The 24425-nt window shown below is 36.7% G+C and overlaps 5 protein-coding genes, 1 long non-coding RNA gene and 1 other non-coding gene across 14 annotated transcripts; 4 read left to right on the top strand and 3 right to left on the bottom strand.

Moving 5' to 3' along the window:
- Positions 1–468: 468 nt before the first annotated feature.
- Positions 469–1826, top strand: LOC135792644 (uncharacterized). The gene is made up of 2 exons (XM_065303304.1): positions 469–602; positions 662–1826. The coding sequence occupies exons 1-2, from the start codon at positions 543–545 to the stop codon at positions 1778–1780; spliced, it is 1179 nt and encodes a 392-aa protein (XP_065159376.1). The 5' UTR covers positions 469–542; the 3' UTR covers positions 1781–1826.
- On the bottom strand, positions 1800–2257 carry LOC135792645 (uncharacterized). Its single transcript, XR_010548413.1, has 2 exons — positions 2051–2257; positions 1800–1990 (listed from the first exon to the last, which is right to left on the bottom strand). It is a non-coding gene; the product is annotated as an uncharacterized lncRNA (long non-coding RNA).
- A 2015-nt stretch (positions 2258–4272) lies between these two features.
- LOC135791715 (uncharacterized) lies at positions 4273–10447 on the top strand. 3 transcript variants are annotated; one of them, XR_010548107.1, is made up of 4 exons: positions 4273–4659; positions 7048–9598; positions 9780–10008; positions 10129–10209. XR_010548107.1 is itself a non-coding variant. In XM_065302204.1 (4 exons), the coding sequence occupies exons 1-4, from the start codon at positions 4645–4647 to the stop codon at positions 10219–10221; spliced, it is 2817 nt and encodes a 938-aa protein (XP_065158276.1). In that variant the 5' UTR covers positions 4276–4644; the 3' UTR covers positions 10222–10447. The 3 variants fall into 3 exon arrangements, 2 of the variants coding, with proteins under 2 accessions (XP_065158276.1, XP_065158277.1); XM_065302204.1 differs by having other exon boundaries at positions 4276–4659; positions 9780–9937; positions 10129–10447; XM_065302205.1 differs by lacking the exon at positions 4273–4659 and adding an exon at positions 6915–6997 and having other exon boundaries at positions 9780–9937; positions 10129–10447.
- Positions 10448–10827: 380 nt separating this feature from the next.
- Positions 10828–12173, bottom strand: LOC135791718 (kielin/chordin-like protein). Its single transcript, XM_065302214.1, has 4 exons — positions 11820–12173; positions 11349–11732; positions 11114–11292; positions 10828–11046 (listed from the first exon to the last, which is right to left on the bottom strand). The coding sequence occupies exons 1-4, from the start codon at positions 11941–11943 to the stop codon at positions 10942–10944; spliced, it is 792 nt and encodes a 263-aa protein (XP_065158286.1). The 5' UTR covers positions 11944–12173; the 3' UTR covers positions 10828–10941.
- Positions 12174–12615: 442 nt separating this feature from the next.
- On the top strand, positions 12616–12707 carry TRNAI-UAU (transfer RNA isoleucine (anticodon UAU)). The gene is given in 2 exon segments: positions 12616–12653; positions 12672–12707. It is a non-coding gene; the product is annotated as a tRNA-Ile (tRNA).
- LOC135791716 (tetratricopeptide repeat protein 5-like) lies at positions 12705–15234 on the top strand. Its single transcript, XM_065302206.1, has 8 exons — positions 12705–13347; positions 13395–13527; positions 13613–13827; positions 13879–14121; positions 14177–14230; positions 14322–14683; positions 14796–14940; positions 15007–15234. The coding sequence occupies exons 1-8, from the start codon at positions 13273–13275 to the stop codon at positions 15124–15126; spliced, it is 1347 nt and encodes a 448-aa protein (XP_065158278.1). The 5' UTR covers positions 12705–13272; the 3' UTR covers positions 15127–15234.
- tsl (membrane-attack complex domain containing protein torso-like) lies at positions 14682–22800 on the bottom strand. Of its 6 annotated transcripts, none has more exons than XM_065302210.1 (4): positions 22416–22800; positions 22126–22226; positions 15905–16555; positions 14682–15760 (listed from the first exon to the last, which is right to left on the bottom strand). In XM_065302210.1, the coding sequence occupies exons 2-4, from the start codon at positions 22156–22158 to the stop codon at positions 15365–15367; spliced, it is 1080 nt and encodes a 359-aa protein (XP_065158282.1). In that variant the 5' UTR covers positions 22159–22226; positions 22416–22800; the 3' UTR covers positions 14682–15364. The 6 variants fall into 6 exon arrangements, with proteins under 6 accessions (XP_065158282.1, XP_065158281.1, XP_065158280.1 ...); XM_065302209.1 differs by having other exon boundaries at positions 22126–22220; XM_065302208.1 differs by lacking the exons at positions 22126–22226; positions 22416–22800 and adding an exon at positions 21236–21306.
- Positions 22801–24425: the final 1625 nt, after the last annotated feature.

Below are 24425 nucleotides of genomic sequence, written 5' to 3'. Positions count from 1 at the left end.
TATAAAATAATGTAGGAATTCATTTAATTAATACCATAAATCAACTTACCGGTTTAACAAGCACACAAATTAAAACATTGTAAAAAATTATAAAGCGGGACCACATTTTGATCTAATAATGGTTGGAATAATGTGATTTTCTATAATAATTCTGGGTTTATAAAGAAACAAAACGAAAACATATTATAACGCAATATATTTATATTTTGTAAATTCGGAAATAAACAATATTTTATGCTGACATAAACGAAAACAGTACTCCATATTCTTGTTTTATTCATAAACTAATTTAATGACTAATCTAAACTCTCTATCAGAATTAAGCGCAATAAACCTTAATCTTATTTTGCACGTTGTTTAACACCACAATTTGATTGTTAAGCAGAAGTCTTTAAAACATGATCTTAAGCAATAAGTCGATAAAACCTTGTCTGGCTTAGTTCACAATGTTTTACTTTGATGTTCATATTAAGATAATGCTTCTCTAAATAAGATAACCTTTGCTAAATTGGTATCACTCCTTATATAAGTTTAACTTGAAGATGATAATGCAGAGATCAAATCATAAAATGAATACAATAGTATTTATCATCGTATCGTTCGTAAGAATAAATTATTAATAATTATTTAAAAAATATTAGAAACATTATTATATTTTTAGGCTATAGCGACGGAATCATTAAGTTATGATACTCCCGAATTTACTTGTTCGATGAAAGGTCGTTTTATTGATGAAACAGACCCAGAATGTAAAAGATATTTTCTTTGCTCCCAAAAGAAAAACGGAGTATGGGTGAAAACCGCTTACAATTGCCCGGAAACTGCAAACTTTGACCCGGATTTGGGTTATTGTACAAGCACCGCTCTATGTGCATTTTCAACAACAACAAGTACAAAAGTTACAGAAGTTACCGAAACTACAGAAGTTACAGATCTTACAACAACGTCAAACTGGGAGACTACTGAAATAACTGTCACCACAATGCAGCCTTCAAATACAAATTACACTTGCGAGAAAGAAGGACGTTATCCAGACAAGACTGCATGTGATTGTGGATGGTTTTATGATTGTAAATATTATCAACAACAATTAGTCAGCACGCGCCTTTATTGTCCTCCAAATACAAAATTTGATCCAGAATTATCGGTTTGTAGTCCAAACTATCATTGCATAGAAGAATTCGTCTGTAAAGAAGAAGGCAATTTCCTAGATATACTTAACCCAAGTAATAACACTTATTACACGTGTGAGCAAATGGAAGATGGAAGTTTCTTGCAAACGCATTACAACTGTCTTCCTAATATGGTGTTTAATGAAACGCTGGAAATATGTGTTGATGCAATAACATCAACAACACCTAATGACGATTTAACCACAGATTCCATTCTTAGTACGACTACGGATTTATCACCGCCATCAAAACCGTTTAATTGCACCGACTCGGGACGTTTTGGTGATCCGAATGACCTAAACTGTAAAGAGTATTACTTATGCGTAGACCTTCAGGCTTTCCACTACACTTGTCCAATCGATATGAATTTTAATCCGCATGTACAAGAATGCCAGACGGATTACAAATGCCCAATCGAAACTGTCACAGAAAAATGGGAGTCAACTTTTCATTGTCAAAAGCGTGGATATTTTAAGAACAGCAACGACTCTTCGATGAAATCGTATTTTTTCTGTGATGTTTTGGGAGATGGGAAAATTTATCAATATGAACTTATGTGTCCAGTTGCGTATAGTTTTGATGAAACTACAAACTTATGTAATATGTAATCATTATACTTGCTATAAATTCACTTAATATACATTTATTATTCAATACTCGTAGATGTGAAATACAATTTCCTTAATTAATTAATGATTTTAAAGTATACATCTTTTTAAGATGCGTTTGATGCGGAAATATTACGGTCATCACTTTGCTTTTGATACTTTTTCAGATAAATTTCTGCTGGAATGTCGTAATCATCAATTTTATCCAATCTAAAATTCAAATAAATATTAATTTATTTAATAGCAGGACTTTTAAACATTCTAACTTACGTATACGATGAAATGTTTGTATCTACTTCCTTGGTTTTGGAACGACAGAAGCCAAAACACGACATTTTAATCAAAAATTCAACTTTTCTCTAACGTAGCTACAAATTAACTGCTAACCAGTAATCTGTTGATGATATTATTCCCACTTGGATAGGTATGACTTACATAAACATCAAGGTATGGAAATAAACATGAGCGCATGCTTACCTCATGCAATTGTAACGGATGTTGGCAAAAAATGTGTCATTCTAGAAAATGATAAAGCCACTATAGTAAAACCCGTAAGATTTTTATATAACTTTTAAAATTATGTACCTATGTAGTTCTGGTGTTACACTAAAAGAATTTAATGCAAAAAATATAAAGTGTCATTGTGATGCAGAGCAAACTGCCGAAAGTTTTGCATGATTGCAACAAGCAGCAATTTCTTTTTACGTACGAAACATATTGATACAACTCTCTATTTGCGCATTTACATACGACACTAACGAATATTCGTGAACATGAACCAAGTGAGATTAATATGCTGGACAAGCTCACTACACAGAAAGTGGGTGAAGTAGTGAAAATTCACATAAACTTATACTTTTTATAAATGCCATTTAATGATGTATAGAACTACTTGCTAAAAACGAGTAAGTTGTTAACGTCAATACGGTGCAAATCAAAATGTATACCTATTTACCATTAGAATGGTACAGCACGCAAAATGTCAATAAATGTGAAACTCCATCATAAACCCGAAGCGATTATAGCAAATGTTTAGTTTAATTAGCACGATGAAGAAAAAAAGATTGCTGTTGATTATTGTTATGTGTGAGATCAAGGTTAAACAATCGTTTGCACATAACTAAATTTTTCTACGCATCCAATGACTTACTTTTACCAACATTAGCTATACCTCTCGCGAAATATCTAAATGTGCGTTTCCGATGTAACGGTGCATTCGGAAAGTGTCTGGCAACCGTTTACGACAGTTTTATAATTGAAAAAGTTTGCACAGACGTAACTTTCTTCAAATGACTTCTTCAAATAGTCCATAAATTCAACATGCATCCATCAATCGAGCAAAATGTGCATGGAATTCACGAAATAGACTTTTTATGTAAAATAGTCAATGACCCGCTGGAGAAAGCGATGTCGGAAGAAAAAAACGTGTAAAACATTGCAATTAATGTTAACAGCGTGTCTGGTGAGCACATGCAAATATTTGGAAATCCAAAATGGAAAATACTCTACTTGTCACCTACAGTAACATGGACAACACGGCGAAATTAATAACAAATTCATAAAACGTGCCAGGAAAACAATGTGCAAATAGTGTTTATAGTTGCGCGTCAAATCTACCTCTATTAACTATAAACGACTTATAATAGACCACAAAGCCATTAAAGGCGGATCGTACCACTTTTACAACTTAGATATCAATGTTAAATTGTGGTACGCATACATGAATTACCATCTTGTAAAAAATGCAGCGCCAAAAAATTCAATTTTGGTGAACATAATTTAGAAAACTTTTTTTTGCAACCGCAACACTTTCTTTTTGTAAAAAATTAATCTAATTTAAATTTAACCACTTGATATGGTTATGATAATGAAATTCAATTTAAACAAATTTGATTTTTGTGGAAATGTTAAAACTTTAAATTATACGTGTGTATTTAACAAACAATACAAAAATTGTTTACATAACAGGATTCAGGGTTAGGTAAAAAAACTTTCGATGTTTACATGATCCAAATTTTTCCTGAAGGTGATAAATTTAACGAGTGTCTAAATATTTCAATTTAAGCACTCCAAAAATTTTAAGGGCTAAAATATTTATCATCTAGATGTCTAGACGTCGCGACACGATGATAAGAAGTTTAACAAAATGAAATATTTCTTGAAAGGCGTTGACATAACAATTGCAAGACGGCAATTAGAACATTGTCTCTTGTAATCTGTATCTGTAATATCAGTACAAGTCGTAACATTAGTCCGTTGCAAAACTTTGTAAGCACAAAGTGAAACACTGGTATTGCAGGTAGCGGAATGCGTTTTGCCATCTACCTGTGCCCCAAGAAGGGGTGCATGGTAGGAGACAGTCAGGTAACCCAAAGTGGCAGGTACACCGAAAATTTCGTATGATGTGGGTCACTCGTATATAAAACGTTGGCACCCAATATGATTTTAGTTATTCGGTGTCTAAGTGTCGGTATAACACGGTCACAGTCAATTTCACTTCTTCTCGTCAGGCGTCTGAGCGACTACTTCCAGCCAGCAGCGGCGGGCAGGGATTTGGAATGCTTTCACGTTGATCACTGCCGAAGACGCACACCAGTGAATGGTGAAATATCTTACGAGCCGAACGCATCCGCACACAGTTTGAAGATCAATGAAGCAACAACGTGCGCGTGAAATTAATGACTGCATATAAAACAACAAACAACATTTATAGCTACATCTATAGTGACAAGTGATTGTGATTACTTTGTGTTGTAAATTGAAACCATGGATTGCTCGGACTGAAACCAGATGATTCCGACGTATATTCCAGTGAAAGAAAAGACCTTACAAGACTTTTACTCCAGGAGTATTGTAGGAACATTATGAACGTGAAATCGGTAAGTTTTTCTGATTTTATCGTCTTGTAAACGTGTAAAAACGACATAAAACTTAATTCAATAGTTTTCTTTGAACTTTCTTTCGATGACAGACAAGCGACACCAATTTTTATTAATAATTGTGGTAAAACAAATGAAAAACCAACAACGACCGCATCCCGATCGTGTGTGGTCAATTAAATTACATTTGTAACTATTTCACGGTCTTGCGTCGGTAGCTTTTTACTCTCAACAGACGCATCAAACCATGACGAAGAGCGTGCACGCAAATTGTATCAGTAATCTAATCACATTATATGCTACGAATTAGTGCTGTAACAGGCAATGACCATGTTTTATTTTGTTGGTTAATTCGGAAGCAAAAACAAGTACCATAAATATTTGTAAAAGTTATTTTCTCTTGGCAACTCACGATATGAACTCAATTCCGATGCCCAATGAAAAGGCAAAGGTTATAACCGCATAAACATTTTTTTTTTTTGTAAATAGAAACCCGATATCTCCAACCTTCGTTAGCGTGAATGTCTAAGTACTTGATTGCATTCGCTAATGATGCAAATATACACAGAATATATTAATATAAAACTGATTGACAACATTCAATACGCCTAACAGGCACATATGTTCACAAACTGGTATTAAATGACTATGGGTGAAAATAAATCGCGCTTGTGATAAAGCCCGCAAGGAATTGCACTTTGGAAAGCGTTTATTAATATAAAGGCAATATACATTCGCATAATATTTCACGTGCGAGTTCATTGTATTCAGAGGCAGACACAGTGTGGTTTTGATCGCCATATGCGCAAAAGCAGAGTAGCAGAATGAAAATCAACGTGAATTCGTCTTCACTTTCCTATTTCCGACATACATGCCTTATTCTCATCTATATTGTCTTCTTCAGTTTGCATATCTTTTCCACACCATTCAAGTGCGCATTGTCCGCACAGGAACGCAGCCGGTGTTCATCAGTAATGCATAGCTTTAATGCGAGTTTGTTTAAATTCATTCTGAATGTAACAATAGATTATATGGGTGAAGGCTACTTAACGGATGGTAACTACGATAGTACGACATCAAGAAAAATACTTTCTCTAAGATTTACTGAAAAAAAAAACCCAGAGTTTTCAACTTATGATGCTGTATTAAGCACATTTTGAGCGGAAGCAACACTTTAATGCGTTTTTCTTCCTTGAGTACAACGCATTTTATAGCTAAAGTTGAAGTCGGTAGAAATTGACGATTAAATTTCCCTCTTTGGATGATTAATAATTAAAATTCGAGAGTACACATATTTAGCCGAAATAATTATATTTGTTGTTTCGACGACATATGTTCGCCGGAATAAATCAATACGAACTCTCAGCGCGCGTGCAGAAATTGACCTACTGAGGAACTATTAAAGTAGGTATGTATTATATCCGCGGCAGGTAAGAACACAGCGGACGATGCAGTTACCGTGTTAGCACCATCTTCCTTCGCGCACATAAAATTCGTTTATATTCCGATATCGCAACGCGGAGCTTTCTTTGGCGTCTGAGTCGGAGTCGCAGTAGATTCCATTATAAAATGATTCGAAATGAAAGTCACGCAGTCACATATGATGTGGAAAATACGCAAATGATATGCTCGCAAAAAGGTGAGACATATCGAGTTGATTAGAAATTCTATGATGATGATCAGCTTAATATAATTTATAGTTTAATCAGGTTAAGTAATTATTTCAGTGCTCTTATTTAAGTGGCAAATCACATGTAATGGGAGCAAACGTACTAATTTTTTTGCTAATAATAGTCTCTTCATACATGATGACATGACTTAGTTACGACAATAATATTAACACCAGGAAGTGAATTTACCTAACGTCGATGTAAATTATTACTTTGCATTGAAGCGAGTTCCGCAGCATCACGATAAGATATTTGTTTTTTTGTCTGAATCCAATTGCATTGAAATAAGAAGAAAATAACTAAGTACGTAGTAATTTTATTTACAAATGCGGCCTGTGGTCTACCGCATACCTATGCTATCCGAGACAAGTTTCTTAACGATAAATTCCGTGCGGTTTTCTAAAGAAGCGGCGAGAAGCATTTTCGTGTTAACATTGTTCCGTGTAAAAAATTAGGCAAGTTGGTTTGTTGTTGTTGATGTTGTTGTTTAGATTTTCGCGTTAATAATTACAACGTAGTTAGCACCGGTAGTTACAACTCGGCGTCTTGGAATGCGATAAGCATTTACAATAAAACTAGAAAGTCACACGTTCAAACTGCTTTAAAAAAACTCCTAGCACATGTGTTCTTTGAAAAAAAAAATCGGTTGAAAAGAAAACCAGCAACAGGTGAAAATAATTAATTCAAATTATATTTCTATTTGTATTTCTATTTCCAGGTCATTTTTATATGCTTACTGATCGGGAGCAAGGAGTTGAATGGAGCGGAAAATGTCACCAATACGTTACCAACTGTTAATAACACAATAGAGAACACAATTAATTCATCTACAAAAAATGAGGACGTTGCAAGAAGTGAGGAGCCTGGGTTTATGACAAAACTAAACAATTTAATCTTTGGTCCGAGTGAAGATGCCGAAACTGCAGATACGCAACAATCGGTGCAATACGGGCCTCCGCCAGCGTCACGAAATGGATTTCAGGAGGACTGTAATCCTTGTAACAAGGAACCATGGATTCCTATTACGACTAACTATGGACACAATCAACTAGTGGGATTCATGCAATCGCATGATGTAACTAGTGGTGGCAATGGTGGTTTATATAACCAGCATAGTTTTTCATCTGGTAGTTATGGTACTCCTAACCATGGATTCCACTCTGGTCCACAGCAGACTTATAACCCGCCTTCATCCCCGCATGTTTTAGAGAATTTTAAACCACCACCACAAATTTCTAGTAATTACGGACCACCAAGTTTACCACCAATTTCTAGTGCTCCTCAAGAGTTGTATGGTCCTCCAGCCCCACCTCAAAATAATTATGGGCCTCCTGCCCCACCTCAGAACAATTATGGTCCTCCACCTCCTTCAGATAATTATGGACCTCCACCTCCACCGTCACCTGGTAATAATTATGGTCCACCACCACCTTCTTTAGATTATGGAGCACCTATATCAGCACCTTCTTATTCTGCACCAAGTGTATTTAATAAGCCACCAGCACCAGCTCCAGGACCTTCAAACTTTGGTAACCATTACGGAGCACCAAAACCAATATTTAAAATTCCTTCTAAAAACTATGGTCCTCCGATTAATCAACCTACGTTTTCAATACCAAAACCTGGTTATTCGTCAGGGAAAGCACCTAGGCAAATACGTCCAGGGTTCCATCAGCGGCCCCATATGCAATTTAGTCCTCCACCACCACAGCCTGTGTATAAATATATTCCTTTAAACAAAGGAAAGTATAGTAATCTTCCAACTAACTTCAAACCTCCACCACCACCAACAAATTATAACTCAGGTGGACCAATCAGCTTTAATAGTTTTGGCACCTTTGTAAATCATGGTGTACCTACACAGAACCTTGATATAAAAACTCAAGTAACAAATCCGGAATATTTACCACCAATAGAACAGTTACCAATTGCCACTGGCCATAATGCTGAACCGATTCCGTTCCCTAACCTATCTTCTAGACCAGTTGCTCCATTACATAACCCACAAAACTTCCAAGATAACTTCCCCCAACCAGGATCACATGTAGAAATACCATACGACAGTAACGTTCAAATTCAACAAAGCATACCAGTTGCTGATTTCTTAGCGTCAATTGAGCACCCGATTAGTGTCATTCGCTCACCAATTCTGGATGTCAATGTGGCAAATACAAGTTCTCCGTCTGATGAATACTACAGTACTGTTAGTCCACAAAATAGTTTTAATAACTACAATATTCAACCCACATATGGATCTGTTGCTGATAGCGGGAACTATGACGATTATAAGCTGAGTGAGAATCCGATTGTTGTTGAAGATACGCACGTAGCGGCCGCGACCAATGAAAACAAAACAGTCAGCACTTTCAACAATCTGCAGAGCAGCGAAGTGGGCGAAGATTTTATTCAACAAATATTAAACGGAATAAGTGGTCAACAACAACAGCAACAACAAACTCCACCTCCATCAACATCCATGCAGCCTCCGCCCATCGGCGATTCTCCGTGGCTAGCACCCCACTACTTGAATTCGGGAAGATATGTGGAAAATACGAGCACAAAGAAACCTAAACAAATTCAAATCATTATTCCGTACACAACTAATACAGAATTGGATAAACAGAAGATAAATCCACCAGCGGAAATACCAAAACAACCAACTGCCGTAATAAATATACAAGAGTTCTTCAAGAACAATAAAAACCATAACAATAAAAACCCACCATTTGATGTCATCCGTTTGCAGAAGAATATTGACGGTTGGACTGAACAAGAATACTCGAAGAATATTTTCGCGTATGGAAAAACTTCAGCATCAACCGCTGCAACTTCAACAACTAAATTTTTATCATCAAAACGTATTCCTGATGATTATCTTACAACATTACCTTATAATTTTGCTGAAACTAAACTATCATCAACCACACCACGTTCAACACCGAAATATTTAGATCATGAACCAGCTGGCAGTAATTCTAAAGAATATTTACAGTCAAATTTGATTGCGACAACTGAGCAATCAACAACACCGAAATTTCAAAAACTAACGCGGTTACAAAGTTGGGACAAAATTCATATTGCAGTAAGTCCACTGACGAAAGAAAAAATCTACGTGGTTACACCTCAACCAAAAACAGCGACTACCAGTTGGCGGCAGTCTCGTGAAAACGAACGTAACTCAACGTTTTCCATCAGTATAATGCCCATGCGCAACAAAACCGAGGACTCTAATGATGTGCGCGTTGTGCTCAGCGAGTGGCCGCACTTAAGTAAGTATTCATCAACGGCGATTTCATAACGCGTTTTAATTGTGCACAAACCGAGTTAAGTTTAGAGAAAAGGGAAAATCGCAATGAAACACAGTGAGAGATTTTTACTTTCACATAATGATAATGACTCCGGCAGGAATTCATCAAGATGCTGATTGCATGCGCATTTGTTGTGTTTCAGTAAATAATTTAGCGACAATTACGAAGAATCCACCGCCGCCATCATCAACAACAACTCCAAAGCCGACTTCGAGGCATCCACTGTTTGGCTTGATGGATTTATCGTCGTACACGCCGCCAGCCAATTCAACGATAGAAACATACTCGGGCCATTCAAAGGTAAAAATACAATGAATGCCGCGCACATACATCACCGACACACAATTTCTTTCTTACACTGCGACTACGAGGTGAGTGTATGTTACTATTTCTCTGCCGTCTTTATAACACCATTGTTTGCAAACACGATTCCCACGAAATTTTAACCTAATAAAATTATTAAATTTCACTAAGCTTTTTCTAACCCGTAGGTGATAAATGTTGCTACGGCATCGCTGAAGAAACGCGGCACTGCGGAGGAAAAGAAAGTAACGACCACAATGAAAAGCACGTCGCTCAAGTAACGAATGAAACGCAAATTGATTAAGTTGCCATTTTGATTGAACAGAGACAATTTACATAAGCCAGTGTAACCAAAGTGATGATGAATATTTTGACTTTATGGAGTGTTCTTGATTCCTAAAAACCCTTTTGCATGAAGTTAATATTGAGTTTATAAACAGCTAATTGTAGTACAATTCTTTTGTGTATATGATTTAGTCTTATATCATAGTATTTATTCCAGAAAAACATGTTAATGTAAATTATAAGAAGCTATTAATATATATAATACATATATAAAATTTGTTTTTGTTTGTTTGACTCGCTAAAACTAAAAAACGAACAAAAAATTAAAAACACAATTTTGTCACTTTTATGACGATGTTTCACCGATTTACGACACTACATCTCATGTGCACAATCCAAAACGAGGATCCAGGAGAGAGAAACCTAGAGACCTGCGATTGGGACACTGGAAGCCTCGGGCGCACTGCGCTCCTGCGGCCGACCCACAAAAAGTGGTGGGGGAAAAGGCAGCCCAGGCGTACACAGCCCACACCATCTCGTGCGAATTAACAAGGTGTCCCTAGGAGTCGCTAGTAGTTAATAAAATATATACTCAATTCAAATATTATTTCTCCAATATTTAATTATTTAAAAAAGAACACAAAAAGTACGTATTAATAAAAATGTCTCACTATATTCAATTTTATATCATATGAATAAATTGAAGTTTGCAAAGCTCAGTCGACTAAAGGTTTGTGCTTATTATGTTCAAGAATCTGCAGACATGTCCAGGGTCGTTGCTCGGTAATATAGGGAAGTATCTTCGCCACTTGCATGGATCCCTGCAAAACAATTGCACACAACGCTCAATTAATGCCTGAGAACAAATCCACGATAAACAAAACGTACCAAAAACTTTTTCTTGCGGCCAGGCTCTTGTCGAAAGTAGACCAGCGAATCCGACGTGAGCGTGATGCGCTGATGCTTTCTTTTCGAATTCAACAATTCAAACTGACTCGGCAGACAATCCAGATCCAATCGTACTGTGCCGGTTTTAAAATCAAACGTGAATCCAACCCACAACCATGCTACAATCAAAAGAGCGCTTCGTAATTAATTTTTAAGACGCATTTGTAATACTAACCGGCTAATGATGACTTCCGATGGAATTGTTTCGGTAGCTTGAAGTCAATTTGACGTAAATTATGTGTGCCAACAAGAATATATCGGACTGTTAGTGTGTTCGTTTTTAGATTCGAATTTATTTGAAACCACGGTGTTAATTTTCCCGGAGAATTAACTGAGATTAAAGTGCCGAGGTTATTTTTCTGTTGGCGATATAAAAAGAGTACGGTGAATCCAGATTCGGCCATCATTGCCTCGGTAATGGCGCTGGAATTAGCCAGGGGGACATTTTCATATGGCAATCGGAATTTATACGCCGGATATTTCAGAATTGCTCCTTCCACTAATGAAACACCGGGATCCTTTGCAGAAACATTCATCAATTGCAAAACGTTTACTTCGCCTGCAAAAAACATTTTTAGGTCAAACATAAAATTACATAATAAGCCAATGAATAGTTTTAATGTGATTATGATGTAGTAAGGAATACCTGGCAGGTTGGCAGCCGGCGACTTGCTTGTGATCCTCCCAGTGAGAATCACATTCTCAATCGAGGCGGTGCAAAGCACGCACAGGCCACTTGCCAAATAGATAAACCAGATGAACCGCGACATATCTCACGACTCGCCGCAGCCACTCTGAGTTAATGAATGGTAGTGGGCGTGCGAGGCATATTTATTTTTAGTGTTCGCCCGCCGCGGCGAGATGAGATCGATTAGTGAGTGCAGCGTCAGGGGCAAATGATTAAGTTTTGCGAAGGAAGTTCGCGTTTAGTGTTCGTGCAGTACTGGCATCTGCCGCAGAACTGGTAGCTGCCACTGCTAGTAGCACTAACCTGTCCACTCTAGCATACATTTGATACAGTGTCGATAATCACGCACGCTTGCACGCTAGCTGCGCGCAGTCTCCATATCGACCGGGAGCTCGTACGCGCCGGCCTAAGTAAGTGAAAACAAGATTCCATTGTCGACCTTTTGCTACTCTCTTACAGGACGTGGCTGCGAAGCACGCGGAGCCAGTAGATTGCTATCAAAGGATCGAAGAATGCAGGTATAACGCTGCATCAAGTTATTTTAGTGCATTAATCAATACTGTTTTTACATTTTTATAAATGACTATAGATAAACGAAAGATAAATATAAACATGTGCGTGATAGAGTGTCGTTTATGTATACTTTGTGGTTTTATGTTGTAATATTTTCCTACAATTTCCTGCAATTTGTTAAATTGATAATGAAGAATTGTCAGGTTCCTTATATTCAGACAAAGATGACCCAGTATCATCGGCTCTAGTGGCGCAATTGGTTAGCGCACGGTACTTATAAGGCAGTAGTCGTGAGCGATGCCGGGGTTGTGAGTTCGAGCCTCACCTAGAGCATTGTTTTTAACATTTTAATAAACAATACCTTTTCACTACGCCATTGATACACTCCTCACACTCCACTCATCAAATTTTGATCAATTTGCTGAAATCTGTAATATGAGAATGTAATTAAAAGATTCAACTCTCAATAAACTAAATATCAGCACTCTGCCAAAACATATCTTTGTTGTTGTTTGAAATCTTATCGGTTCATAGAATTACATTATCAGCTTCAATACACAATCGACTTTTGCACAAACAAAACATTCGTGCTGATATTTTATTAAAAATGTCATACTGCTAGCGGCATCTATGAATGAATATGCATTTCAAATATTCTTTATTCTTTGTTTAATTAACATAATTTAAACACATCTTGTGAGTAATCCATCGGACTGACTCAACTATGAATCTATTAGCATCATAAATGAAACCAAATATGGTTTGTTAAACTAATCAAGAAAAAATCGTTGGCGTTGACCTCAGTCAATCCAATAGTGACCATACTAACCTAACATCTCCAAACTATACAAATGCTCAGAAACAAGTAAGAAGTGCAGGATAAAAGTTTGTTTACAAAATGTCTAGTTTCGAAATGAATGAAGATAATGAAAGATCTGAAGAAGAACTTTGTGCAGCATTTGAATTATTAGAGGTATATCTTTATTTTCGATTTTTATTGGTGTACTATCAGAAATTTAGGTTGCAGCTAAAGAACTTTATGACTTTCGAGATCATTACTTTGAACATCACAATATAGAAGATGCAATCAAAAGAAATACTCATATTGAAGATAAACTTCAAGGGACCATGAAAATATTTGAAGAAAATAAAGGTATTTTCATGTTTTAACCTGACATTATTAATATTTATACTTTTTTTGGTTTCAATTTATATCTTTGCATTAATTATTGTTACAGACTGTGAAAAGAAGTGTAGAGCTAAGTATTATTATCTTAAAGGTTATATATTAAATGTAGTGCCTACATATTGCAAGGAAGCAGAGGAGTTGCTCTTCAAGGCTGTGAAATTAGATCCTAAATTAATCAGAGCATGGAATGAATTAGGAGATTGTTATTGCAAGAAGAATAATTTACAGGAGGCAGCTCATTGTTTTGATAAAGCTTTGAATTATGTAAGAGACATGCTAATCTTGAATTTAGAAATTTGATTGTATCATTTTCAGGAGAAAAACAAGGTTTCTTTAAGGAATCTTTCAATTTTAATGAGATTACAGCCTGTGAAAAGTAGTGCTGAACGTTTAAAAAACATAGAACTTGGTTTAAAATATGCCAAGGAGGCAGTACAGTTAGATACTCAAGATGGTAGCTCCTGGGCTGTGCTGGGGAATGCCTACTTGTCTTCCTTTTTTGGAATATCACAAAATCCAAAAACTTTACAGCAATGTTTAAGTGCTTATACACAAGCTGTAAGTATTTTGTTTTATTAACTTGCAGAGTTGTTATTGGACTTTATTTCCATAGGAAAAGGATATAGTGACTAGAAATACTACTGATTTACATTACAATAAAGCAATTGTAAGTATAAACTTATTTTTTGTTGAATTTAAACTTAGTAGTACTACCTACCATTGTATTTCAATTAAACTTAGTAAATGATTAATTTAAGATGCTTAAATATGAAGAAGAGTATTTACCAGCGCTCGAAGCATTTGACCGTGCAATAAGTTTAGATCCAACCTGGGAAGCACCAGAATTAAAACGACGTCAATTCTTAAACTACCTCAAGGAAATCAACGAAATGGTCGCCACCACGGGCAAAATGAAAGTTAAAAAGTTGAATCAATTACTACAAACACTAGATTCTAAACATCTAGGTCCTTATGGTGGTGGCACCTACATATCAACAAATGGACAAAAAATAAACCTGCAACATGTACATTTCAATGACTTAAAACCTGGTCTTAATGAACAAAAGGTCGTCCTGGGTAAAGTAGTGTGCTCGGTGCGCAATGAAGACACCGTCCCGTTGTAAGTAATAAAAGTAAATCATTTTTTTATTATTTGCATTTTACATATTTAGAAAATACGCTTGTTTATATTAATCAACGTGTTTTTAACACTTCGGTTCTCTCATTTACAGCACATTTTGTTTGGTAGATAAAATAGGAACTTGTGTTGTTGCTACGATATACAATTTAGCCGACGGCAAAGGCGTTATCATAGGACACTCGGTCGCCATTCCTGAACCCTACTTATCAGATATCGATTTTAAGTACAAGAGCGAAGTAAGATCCAATATCTTACTCTAAATATGGTTATTTTAATTGTTTGTGCGTTTGGTGAAATTCCAGGAATACAAGTTCCGTCTAATTCGCATCGAGACACCGCTAATATTAGTCGTAAACGGTAAGAAAGCGAATCGAGATCTTCAAGCGGGCGTTCAGATGTCTCTCTTCAAAAAGTTTGATTAACCCTACAACTTTATACACTTCGCATCCGCCATAATTTACTTACTCACTACTCGACTAACGCATTCTCGTAATTCTGACATGTTTATAATAAAATTATAAAAAAAGTAATTACATATAGGTGCCTATTAAATACGAACGCAGGAGCGTTCATTTTTCACTGGTTATAGAAGTACCATTTTATCACAAACGTATATCACGTGACGTAGCAATAAACACATTCGACCGCAATGGATGTCCTTCAGCTGTTCACCTCCAGCAGGTTGAGATAATTGCTAAGTATCTCGTTGAACCACTCACGCTTCACGGGGTCTTTAAATACGGGAGTCAGTCTTTTGAGTTCCAACTGCAGCAGCGCCTCGTTTTGTAACATCCCGTTCAATTCACTCAACAGCTTCGGATCACCGTGAATTTTCAACAGGCTGGGATAAGTGAAGATGTAGTAATGAACGGCCAATTTTTGCGCCGCCCAATTCTGAACTGTCTTGTTACCGCTGGCTACTTTAATTTGACCCATGTGATCCGCATACCACGGACTGAAAAAGTTTGATAACTCGACCGGACTGAGATTCGATATGCCACGCGTCTTCAACCGTTCGCGAATTCGTAGATACACTGGTTTCCGGTAGACGAACACCTGGAAAGAGAACAATAAAACAGTCATTGCTTAGAAAGTCTGCCGCGTGCACATCCGACCAAGGTCGGGCCCGCAGCGAGTGAAATTGAAATGCAACTTTAATGCCATGCAAGCGCGACCTCGAACTTTGGGCCTGTGATTTACCTGATATAATGAGTTGCCAGTGACGAAAGAATTGATGTAATGTGTACCGACCCTCTTCGTGAACATCAGCACACTGGTGACATTATCCACGTAGATATTGTTGATTTCTTGTGCCATCGAATCCAGCAGGTTGACATTGTTTGGTATCCTAGCTAATTTCACCGTGTCCCAAAATCGGGATAGTCGCACTAACACATAACAGTAATCTTTGTGCACGAAGGATGAATTTATACCCATATTCCGCGCGATTACCTCCGGGGAATTCCAACCATTAGTAAACGCTAACCACGGTTTATCCAAACCTTCGAATGAGAATTCCCTGAAGTACGCCTGCATTAATTGCACGAGATTATCACAGAATTCCATATGAAATTCGCCATCGAATGTGTTTTTCTTAGCGCTGCGTGTCTCGTGGACTGTGAGCGGTTCCAAATTGGCAAAAACATCATAAGTCGGCTCCCTGAATATCCACCCGGCGTCGGATTCATTTCTCCCGACCACTTTCATTGTTATTCCTAGGTATCCATACCGACTCATCAAGTCCATCGACTGTCCTACCTGCAGTGTATCACCTTCCGTGGAACCGACGAGCAGTACGGTCACTATGACGAGCAGCAGCGCACGCCACCACATCCTAAACGCAACTGACACCTGCAACAAATAATAATTCTGTAAAACAAATTCCTGCTGCTTCCACCGTTCGCTTCAGTACGATAATGAAACAATTCCATTGAGTTGTTGCGCATGCTGGAGATTGTAATTATCCGTCCTTCAAACCGTTAACTCGAAAAGTGACTAAAACAAATCTTGCGGCGATTTCTGCGCGAGATTACATTATAATAAAACTGCAAGAGTAAAGGTCGTAGATGTGTACAAACAAAATGTGCGCATGTGATATGATCGCACCGACGATAATATCAAACAATAACATACTTGTGCGTAATTACAGTAGCGAATGTGAGTCTTTAGCTTAGGTATCAATTCCGTGTACGCGATTACATTTCTTTGGTGCGTATTTGTCGATATGAATTTCTAATTAAAAGTGAATATGGTACGTGCTTTAATTGCGCAATTAGATTACGCAAACGAACCGCGCACGTTTTCACGCGCGAGACCGCGCCGCCACGAGAAAGCATCAGAAATTATGATTTTTGTGTATAATAGCGATTATTTAAGCGGCAACCCGCAACCCAAATTTCATTTTATTGTACACTATATCAAAATGCAAGCGCTTACCAGAGCATATAGTGCGAATTTTGTAGTTATTTAATTACCAAACAACTTAAGTCACAACTTTAGTGACATAAGAAACTGGAATGGATACAAACGTAGAACTTGCGGTGAAAACAATATAATATTTATGTTTTTATTTACTAGTTTATCACGGTAAAACACTAATAAAACTTTTATTATCCTGATATTTGTGCAGCGCGCGCGCTTTGTTTGCAAACTGGACAATGTGTCATCGGGCGTCGCAGCAGGAGTCGAATAGAAATTCTAAGCGCAGGGGCTGGAAAACGGCGCGATCACAACACTGTTGCACCGCGTGCTCTGGTACATATTATTGACCAGGTTTGGACAGTTCCGGTGTGGGGCTCAGTATCACTTCTATTCGCAGGTATCCTGTGTGTGTCAGCAGGCAGTTAAGTGCCCGAACACAAACATGTCGCAGGGAAAAAGGGGGAGCCGGGGTAACCCTCGCGTTTGCCGTTTGCGCGTCGCGCTCGATCCTGCTCACACTTTCACTGCACAAACGCGACTGAATGAACAGAACGCAACAATTTTATAAAAGCGCCACCGCATTCGGCGACCGTCAGGCACGGTTCAATCGAATTACTAATCGCGTCGCGACGTGGTCGTAGAGAGGGAAGTTGCCGCAAGTTTAACGCAATTCACGGAAAATGTTTTTCCGTAGTTACGCTATGATAAGAAACAGTTAGATTGGAATTTTCACTGAAATTTGGAACAGACATTTCTGGATACTCTTATTACTACTATATTTTTACTTTGCAATCATTTTGGTCATTTTGAAAAGCAAATTTTTGACAGAAAAAAGCTTTAGAATGAAAATTATTAATTTCTCTGTCATCAATATATTATTCTGTTAAAATATTTGACATTTAAGGTTAGAATAGCTATATTTTGAGGTTATATTGATTTCCTGACTTGAAAAACATATTTTTATACACTTTACGTACTTAAATGACTCAAAACAGTTACAATTTATGTGTGATCCTATAAAAGGACTATTTAAGACTAAGGCGGATGTATTGTGTCTCCACTTTGCGTGTACCTATATCGTGCTTTTATTGGCAAATTACATAATAATTACATTCATTTGCCTACCGGTCTTAATCGCTCAACTGCCCAAGAATTTCGAAATACGGAACTTATCTGATTGTCAACGCGTGGAAAGCAATCGTATCTCAACGATATTTGCTAAGAAAGTTGTCTTGCGTTGAAAAAATTTCCAACACTTCATTAATACCACATCTACAAGGAAGTATAAATTATTTTTGGTAGATAATTAATGACTTAATAGCGGAGACGCGCATTATGAGCACTAGGCGATAAAACCAAACAAAAAGGAAGAACTTTGAAGATAATTCACTTAGATATCTATCACATAAATCAAAAACACTTTCAATAACGAGGTTATCCAAAGTTTTAATTATTTAAATTCCTTTAGGTGTTTGCCGAGTGCATATTTCTACATATATAATTTGTTTGTTATTTAGGACATACATACAGCTGGTTATAACAAGTACAAGTACTGATGAGTTTTACTTGAGAGAGCTTATTGCAAAATCGTCGACCTTGTGGACTTGGTGGGCTGGTTATACGATATATCTACTCGAAACGAACCGTGAATAACGCTCGCAAAACAGCATAACAGTACAAGATAGATGATCAACAATTTTTTCCACCAAAAAAATAAATACATACCAAGAGTAGGTAATAATCAATTAACTCAACTCAACTAAATCCAATTAGCAAATAGCGGTGGCTCGAAGCAGTGAGTAACATTGTCTTTAATATAATAAGTTCGAAGACAAAAACGCGAATGTGTTGTAACGCGACCTAAGCGCTCTGTTACGAGACGCAGCACGAGAACGAAACCGTCTTGTAGACGTTTCTGACCTGGACTCGATTCAGACACTGCAACTAGTATCGAAATCGAAAGTGTTGCCGATCTGTTAAATGAAACGAAACCGCAGCGGGCACACGGGCGTACGGTAGCAGTATACGAATAGATTTTTTTTCGAACGCCGACAACAGCGTTGTACTATTTATACTAAGTAGCTGTTAATTAAATAACTTTGCAATTCAGTTGCATGCGCCTCCGCAAGCGCAATTCTTTCTTTTTTTACGTTTTATATGTTACGATCCAACGAGTATGAAGTGCACAAACGACGAATATTTCTTATTTTTCTTAGGCCTGTGAACAAGAGCGCGCGCACGCCGCGAGAAGAAGCAAACCGGTCCATTGATGTAATTAAAAGCGTGTCGCATAAGCACAAATGACATTGACTTATAATAGCGGCGTTCCAGCGAATAGCGAATGTTTAGTTTATAGCATAGCGAACGATCGAAAGTGAAAAACGCACTTTTTACACGTCTGACTTGACGAACGCGCACTTATGCTGCTGCTTTCATTCCATAATTCCATTCTAGCGTCGAACAATGCACACGTATATTATGACATTACGTTGTTCGGCTGACGTGAGTGTACGCTAATTTTCGATTCGTGACAATTTGCTTGGCGAATTGCTGGAAACATGCTGGGAACGTTACGACCCAAATTGGCGCAAAATTGCGTATATGTATACAAAATGTAATTCAATTTAAATGATAACAAAGTCAAAATTATTTTACATAAAGAGTTATTACTTCATTTAACTGGACACAAGGTGATCAAGTTCAATTAGGAATAATTTGTGTGCTTGGATTTCTATATGTCATCGATCAGGTAATTAAATTGCTGAGGAATTAATTTAAAAATTGCTTGTGAACGAAACAAGAACTGAAAAATGTTATTTGTACATTATAACAAGGACTACAAGATGAGCATTATTTTTTTTCTAATTAGATAGGTAGTTATATGTTAATTTAAAAGTCATATAGATAAATTAAATAAATTGTTCCTTCTTTCGAATCACCACGAGATAAAAATGCATAACTCGCAAACTAATAAAGATAATAAACCGATGTATAATTTTACTGATTCACTACGAAGAAGAGAATAATATGGACTTAATTTGAAGAGTATTAATATTTTAATATGGCCGTAATTCTAAGAAATAATTTAAGAAAACCATAAAAATTATTTTAACACGACTAAAACTTCAAAAATGCAATTTTTTTTATAACAATTGAAGATTATCTATAAAAAAGAAAATTATTACCCATCAGTGTTTTTACAAGTCCTTGGCTTTTAAATCAATGACATTTATAGTATGATGCGAAAAAATGCATAATTACATGCAAGCAGGAAGATATAATAACATTTGAAAAATTATTTGCACTTTGAGCGTTGCAACATAAATTTAATTGATTATGTAGCACTTCTTGCCGCAATTCTCCTTAATGCAACAGACTTACACACACATATGATATTTCCAGAGCTGTGGTGAAGTCTCTTTGTTGCACATGATAAATGTGCGCCCGGATGCGAGCAGTCGCGGTCTTCAATACGTATGCATCGGCTTATAAACTTCGTTTTAATAACATCACGATGCGTCTACAAAATGCTAACAAATTGCGCAATAGATCACACAGCTCAGCTCAGCGGCGATTCTTTTGCGCTAGATTCGAATTTTTACAGCGCACGCAGGATAAAACGCAAAACACAGATGTGCGATATGGATTTATAGCTGCAACAGCTAAAAACCATCATCCGCCTTGCTATCATAAGCGTTTGAATTATTCCAGGCGATTGCAACGAAAACAAAGCACGACTTTGTTTAAACGCTGTGACTTTCGAGACTTGCTGCACTTTATATATCAACTCATAGCGCACAAATATTGTTAAAAGTTAGATTCAAAACTCGTTCCGAATGATGCAATGTGCCAAAAGAAAACAAATGTGTTTGTTGAGTATCATCGCCAACTATTTATACATTATTGCATCTTACGGCTACATTAGTCTTCACTGTTCAACAAACACAGTCGGCAAATAACGAAATGATGCTTGAAATAAACTTTAATTCGTTTGATGTCCTAATTTCGAAGGCGGAGAACACTCGTGACTATTTTAAGTAACCTCTTCAAGATAGCAAAATTTTGCTCTAGTTTTATAAATTTCAAATGAATCAAATTATTAGATATTACCTTTGTAGTTGAATATCGCCGAGATGATGGTAGACAGCGTCTGTACATCTTGACAGTTGTTACTTGACTATAATATGAGACGCGCAAGTGTCTCTTGTGCGATTAATGCTGATCGATCCCAAAACAATCATGTTTTGCAAGAATCGACATAAAATAAAAACTGAAGTGGTATGCGTGCTCAAATGTGTGTGTGTGTGTCAGTGACTGTGACTCGGTGCGCTTTCAAGAAAAACGTACAATAATCAATTTCATCAAAAGCCTTCTGCAAACGAGCGCTAATGACCATTAAACGAGTAACTAGTATGTACGAATGCGATGCCTTCTGTCCACCACTGGCTCTGTGCGCGCTTCTAACTAAGGTCAACATACAACATTCAAGCAACAAAAACAGAAAGACGAATCGTTACATAATTATCTCTGCGGCGACCAATTACTGTGATACATTCCTCACGCATGTTTGGTTTAAGGCATAAAAGTGAAGACATCACGAAAGTTGAACAAATTGATTTATAAATTAAAAAACCTAATAAGTTTAGTGAGATGTTAAAAATCAGTATTCATGCGGTGATTTCCGGTTTATTGTTGTTTATTTTTTAATAATATGGTGTGCGTTTGAATGGGGAATTTCGTTCGTATTATTATGATTATTGAATTTAAAAATGGTGCCGCAGATAACAACAATTTTGATTAATGATTTCATGTTCGATAGGAGTTGGAAAAAATTGTGCGGCCTATTCAGTTATTTAATGAATCTATTACTATGTAAAAATTATAATTTAATAGGCAGGATGTTTTGCATTTTCTATTCAATTCTATTTCCAGTAAAATTGTTTTAATTTAAAAAGTAGAAATATATTTAAATAATTATGTATAAAAAAAATAATTCTTACCATTCCTATCGACAAATAACGCAAACGTATCATGGATAGCTACGTCGATGGACTATAAATTCCCCTCCACCATAAAATCGTTCGCAACAGTTGTACTGCAACTCAAAAACGGATTTTATCAAATTAACACATGAAACTGTTGAAAAACTAGTAGCAATGAAATAATTACTGTTTATAATATCAACATATTGTTAAACATATCAGTGTGAAGGCTAAACATGTTTGAATTGATAACTTTACCACGTGTTTCTTCACGATTTCAAACAGTGATTAACTCTTTCTACACTTACCATTGTCCGATTGTTATCCGTCTATGACCGGCCCACCAAGGACTGCCACAACAACGTAGTCACCAGAAAGAAAGTTTCACTTGATAATTACGATTTACTCCAATTGTAAATCGTTGTTTTTCGGCCGCCGATGTACAAATATCTCTTCAGTTGGTCAAGGATGCAAATTGCGTGTGGATATGAACGCGCAATAGACGTTTAAATAGTAGAAATGACAAAAAATATCAGTCCGATGACAATGACATGATAATATAAACGTTGTGTAAACGTCCAGTTTAGTTTAATCAATGAATTTTTGTGTCACCGAAATATTTGAATAATTTATTAAATAATTTCGTTAATATCTTTTAATTTTACGTCTAGAGGACAGATACCGAAGTTATTCAATGTTAGGTATCTGTTTTTATTTCACATTTATCTCCTTTGCTGTAGATACCAGTTTGCATCAAGGACGATGATATGTTTGGATTATTGGCGTAAAGGTGGCGGTAGAATGCAGATTGGAATATTTTTATACTCACTTTTAATCCGTTAGATGTCTCCCTAGGTTCGCTTATGATTAAAATTCAGGTAGAATCGAATCGTGTTCTCCCACCTTATAATACCCATTCATTTAAAAATTTGTAAGTGCGAGGGGACTTTGAATGAACAAAACCGTGAAAATAATACTACCGATCACCCCAGGGGTGATATATCGCCTTCATTGTATAAGCGGCTTCACAAAGCAGCAACAAATTTTCGGCAGCTTTGCTTTATTCCTCGTTTACGAGAATCACGCACTTGAAATGTATAGCTAATTCATGCCCTCAAGAGGTAGTGGACAATGGTCACTCAGTACCTCAGCAAACACGAAATGTTAAAGAAATCGTCGGTCTTCGTCCGTAAGATACACAAAAACAGATCATTGTCATTCAACAAAGGACATCATTGGCCAAAGTCCATATAATGATTGTGTCGCATTGAAAGTGACGAAAAAATTTAGAAAGCAGGTAAGTAACACGCTCGTCGGCATTCACGAGTCTATTTTGTTTGACGTGCGTGTAATCAAGAGCATTGCCGATCGCTGACGTTCTCAAACAAGTCAACGCATGTTGAATTTATTACCTTGCAAACATTTCTGTTGACAGCAATTTTGTATACACATAAAATTGGAAAATTAATTGCCTAGTTTAAAAGCGCCGACAAAACATATAATATTGAGCCATCGTATTCGTCTGTCCAGATTTCAACAAGGCGATTAATGCAGGAGGAAAACGTCGTGTCGTCAGATTGTCTGGTAATTATTAAGTAGGTACGCAGCTAGTTGAAAAAGCTCTTGGAGACGAGCAGCTCGAAACAAGTCTTTATGCAATCGTGTCACATTTCAAAGAGGCGATTATCAAATCCATCCGAAAGAAGAGGTGATTATTACCTATTGATTATTAATCACTTCTAACACCAGTAGCAAGAAAATGACATTACATACTTTCTAAGAATCGTAAGAAGCTTATTGTACTAGTTGTAAGTACGAGTAGGCATTGCATTCCTGTACTTGTAAAATGTGAATATTTTTCGAGATATAAGCACCTGATGTAAGTCTGCATACTTACGCTTAGATGACTGGATTTTAATCATTCGCATGATGGCTCAAGTGGTTTGATAATCGAAGAAGTGCATATGAGTTCGGAAGATGCACTAACAAAGTTTGAAAATGACATTAGTCTGTAATTAAAATCACGTACGATCAAAATTTACTCAAAGTTTTAATTACTAAATGATTCAAATTATAGCCAGGTATTAATTAAACCCAATTTAATTTTTTTTTTTCATTTTAAAATGTTGTAAGTGACCCAAATTAAATCTATTGTTGTTTTTGGGATACGAATCATTGATGTGAAATTAAAACGAGACCTCCCTGCGAGGGCCGAATGTTTGGACTAGAGGCGGAGGCGAAGCAAAGAAAAAAATGATCTACACTTGCCATAAGTATGTGCGCAGTGCGCCACACAAAGGAAGACACAGGCCAATCCT

Source organism: Atheta coriaria, unplaced genomic scaffold (genome assembly GCF_025399875.1).
Source record: "Atheta coriaria isolate IRGN ID8LTWV9N9 unplaced genomic scaffold, Caltech_Dcor_3.1 hic_scaffold_5_pilon, whole genome shotgun sequence".
Classification (NCBI taxonomy): domain Eukaryota; kingdom Metazoa; phylum Arthropoda; class Insecta; order Coleoptera; family Staphylinidae; genus Dalotia; species Dalotia coriaria.
The sequence above is the reverse complement of the archived record's forward strand: the minus strand, read 5'-3'. Positions and strand labels throughout refer to the sequence as shown.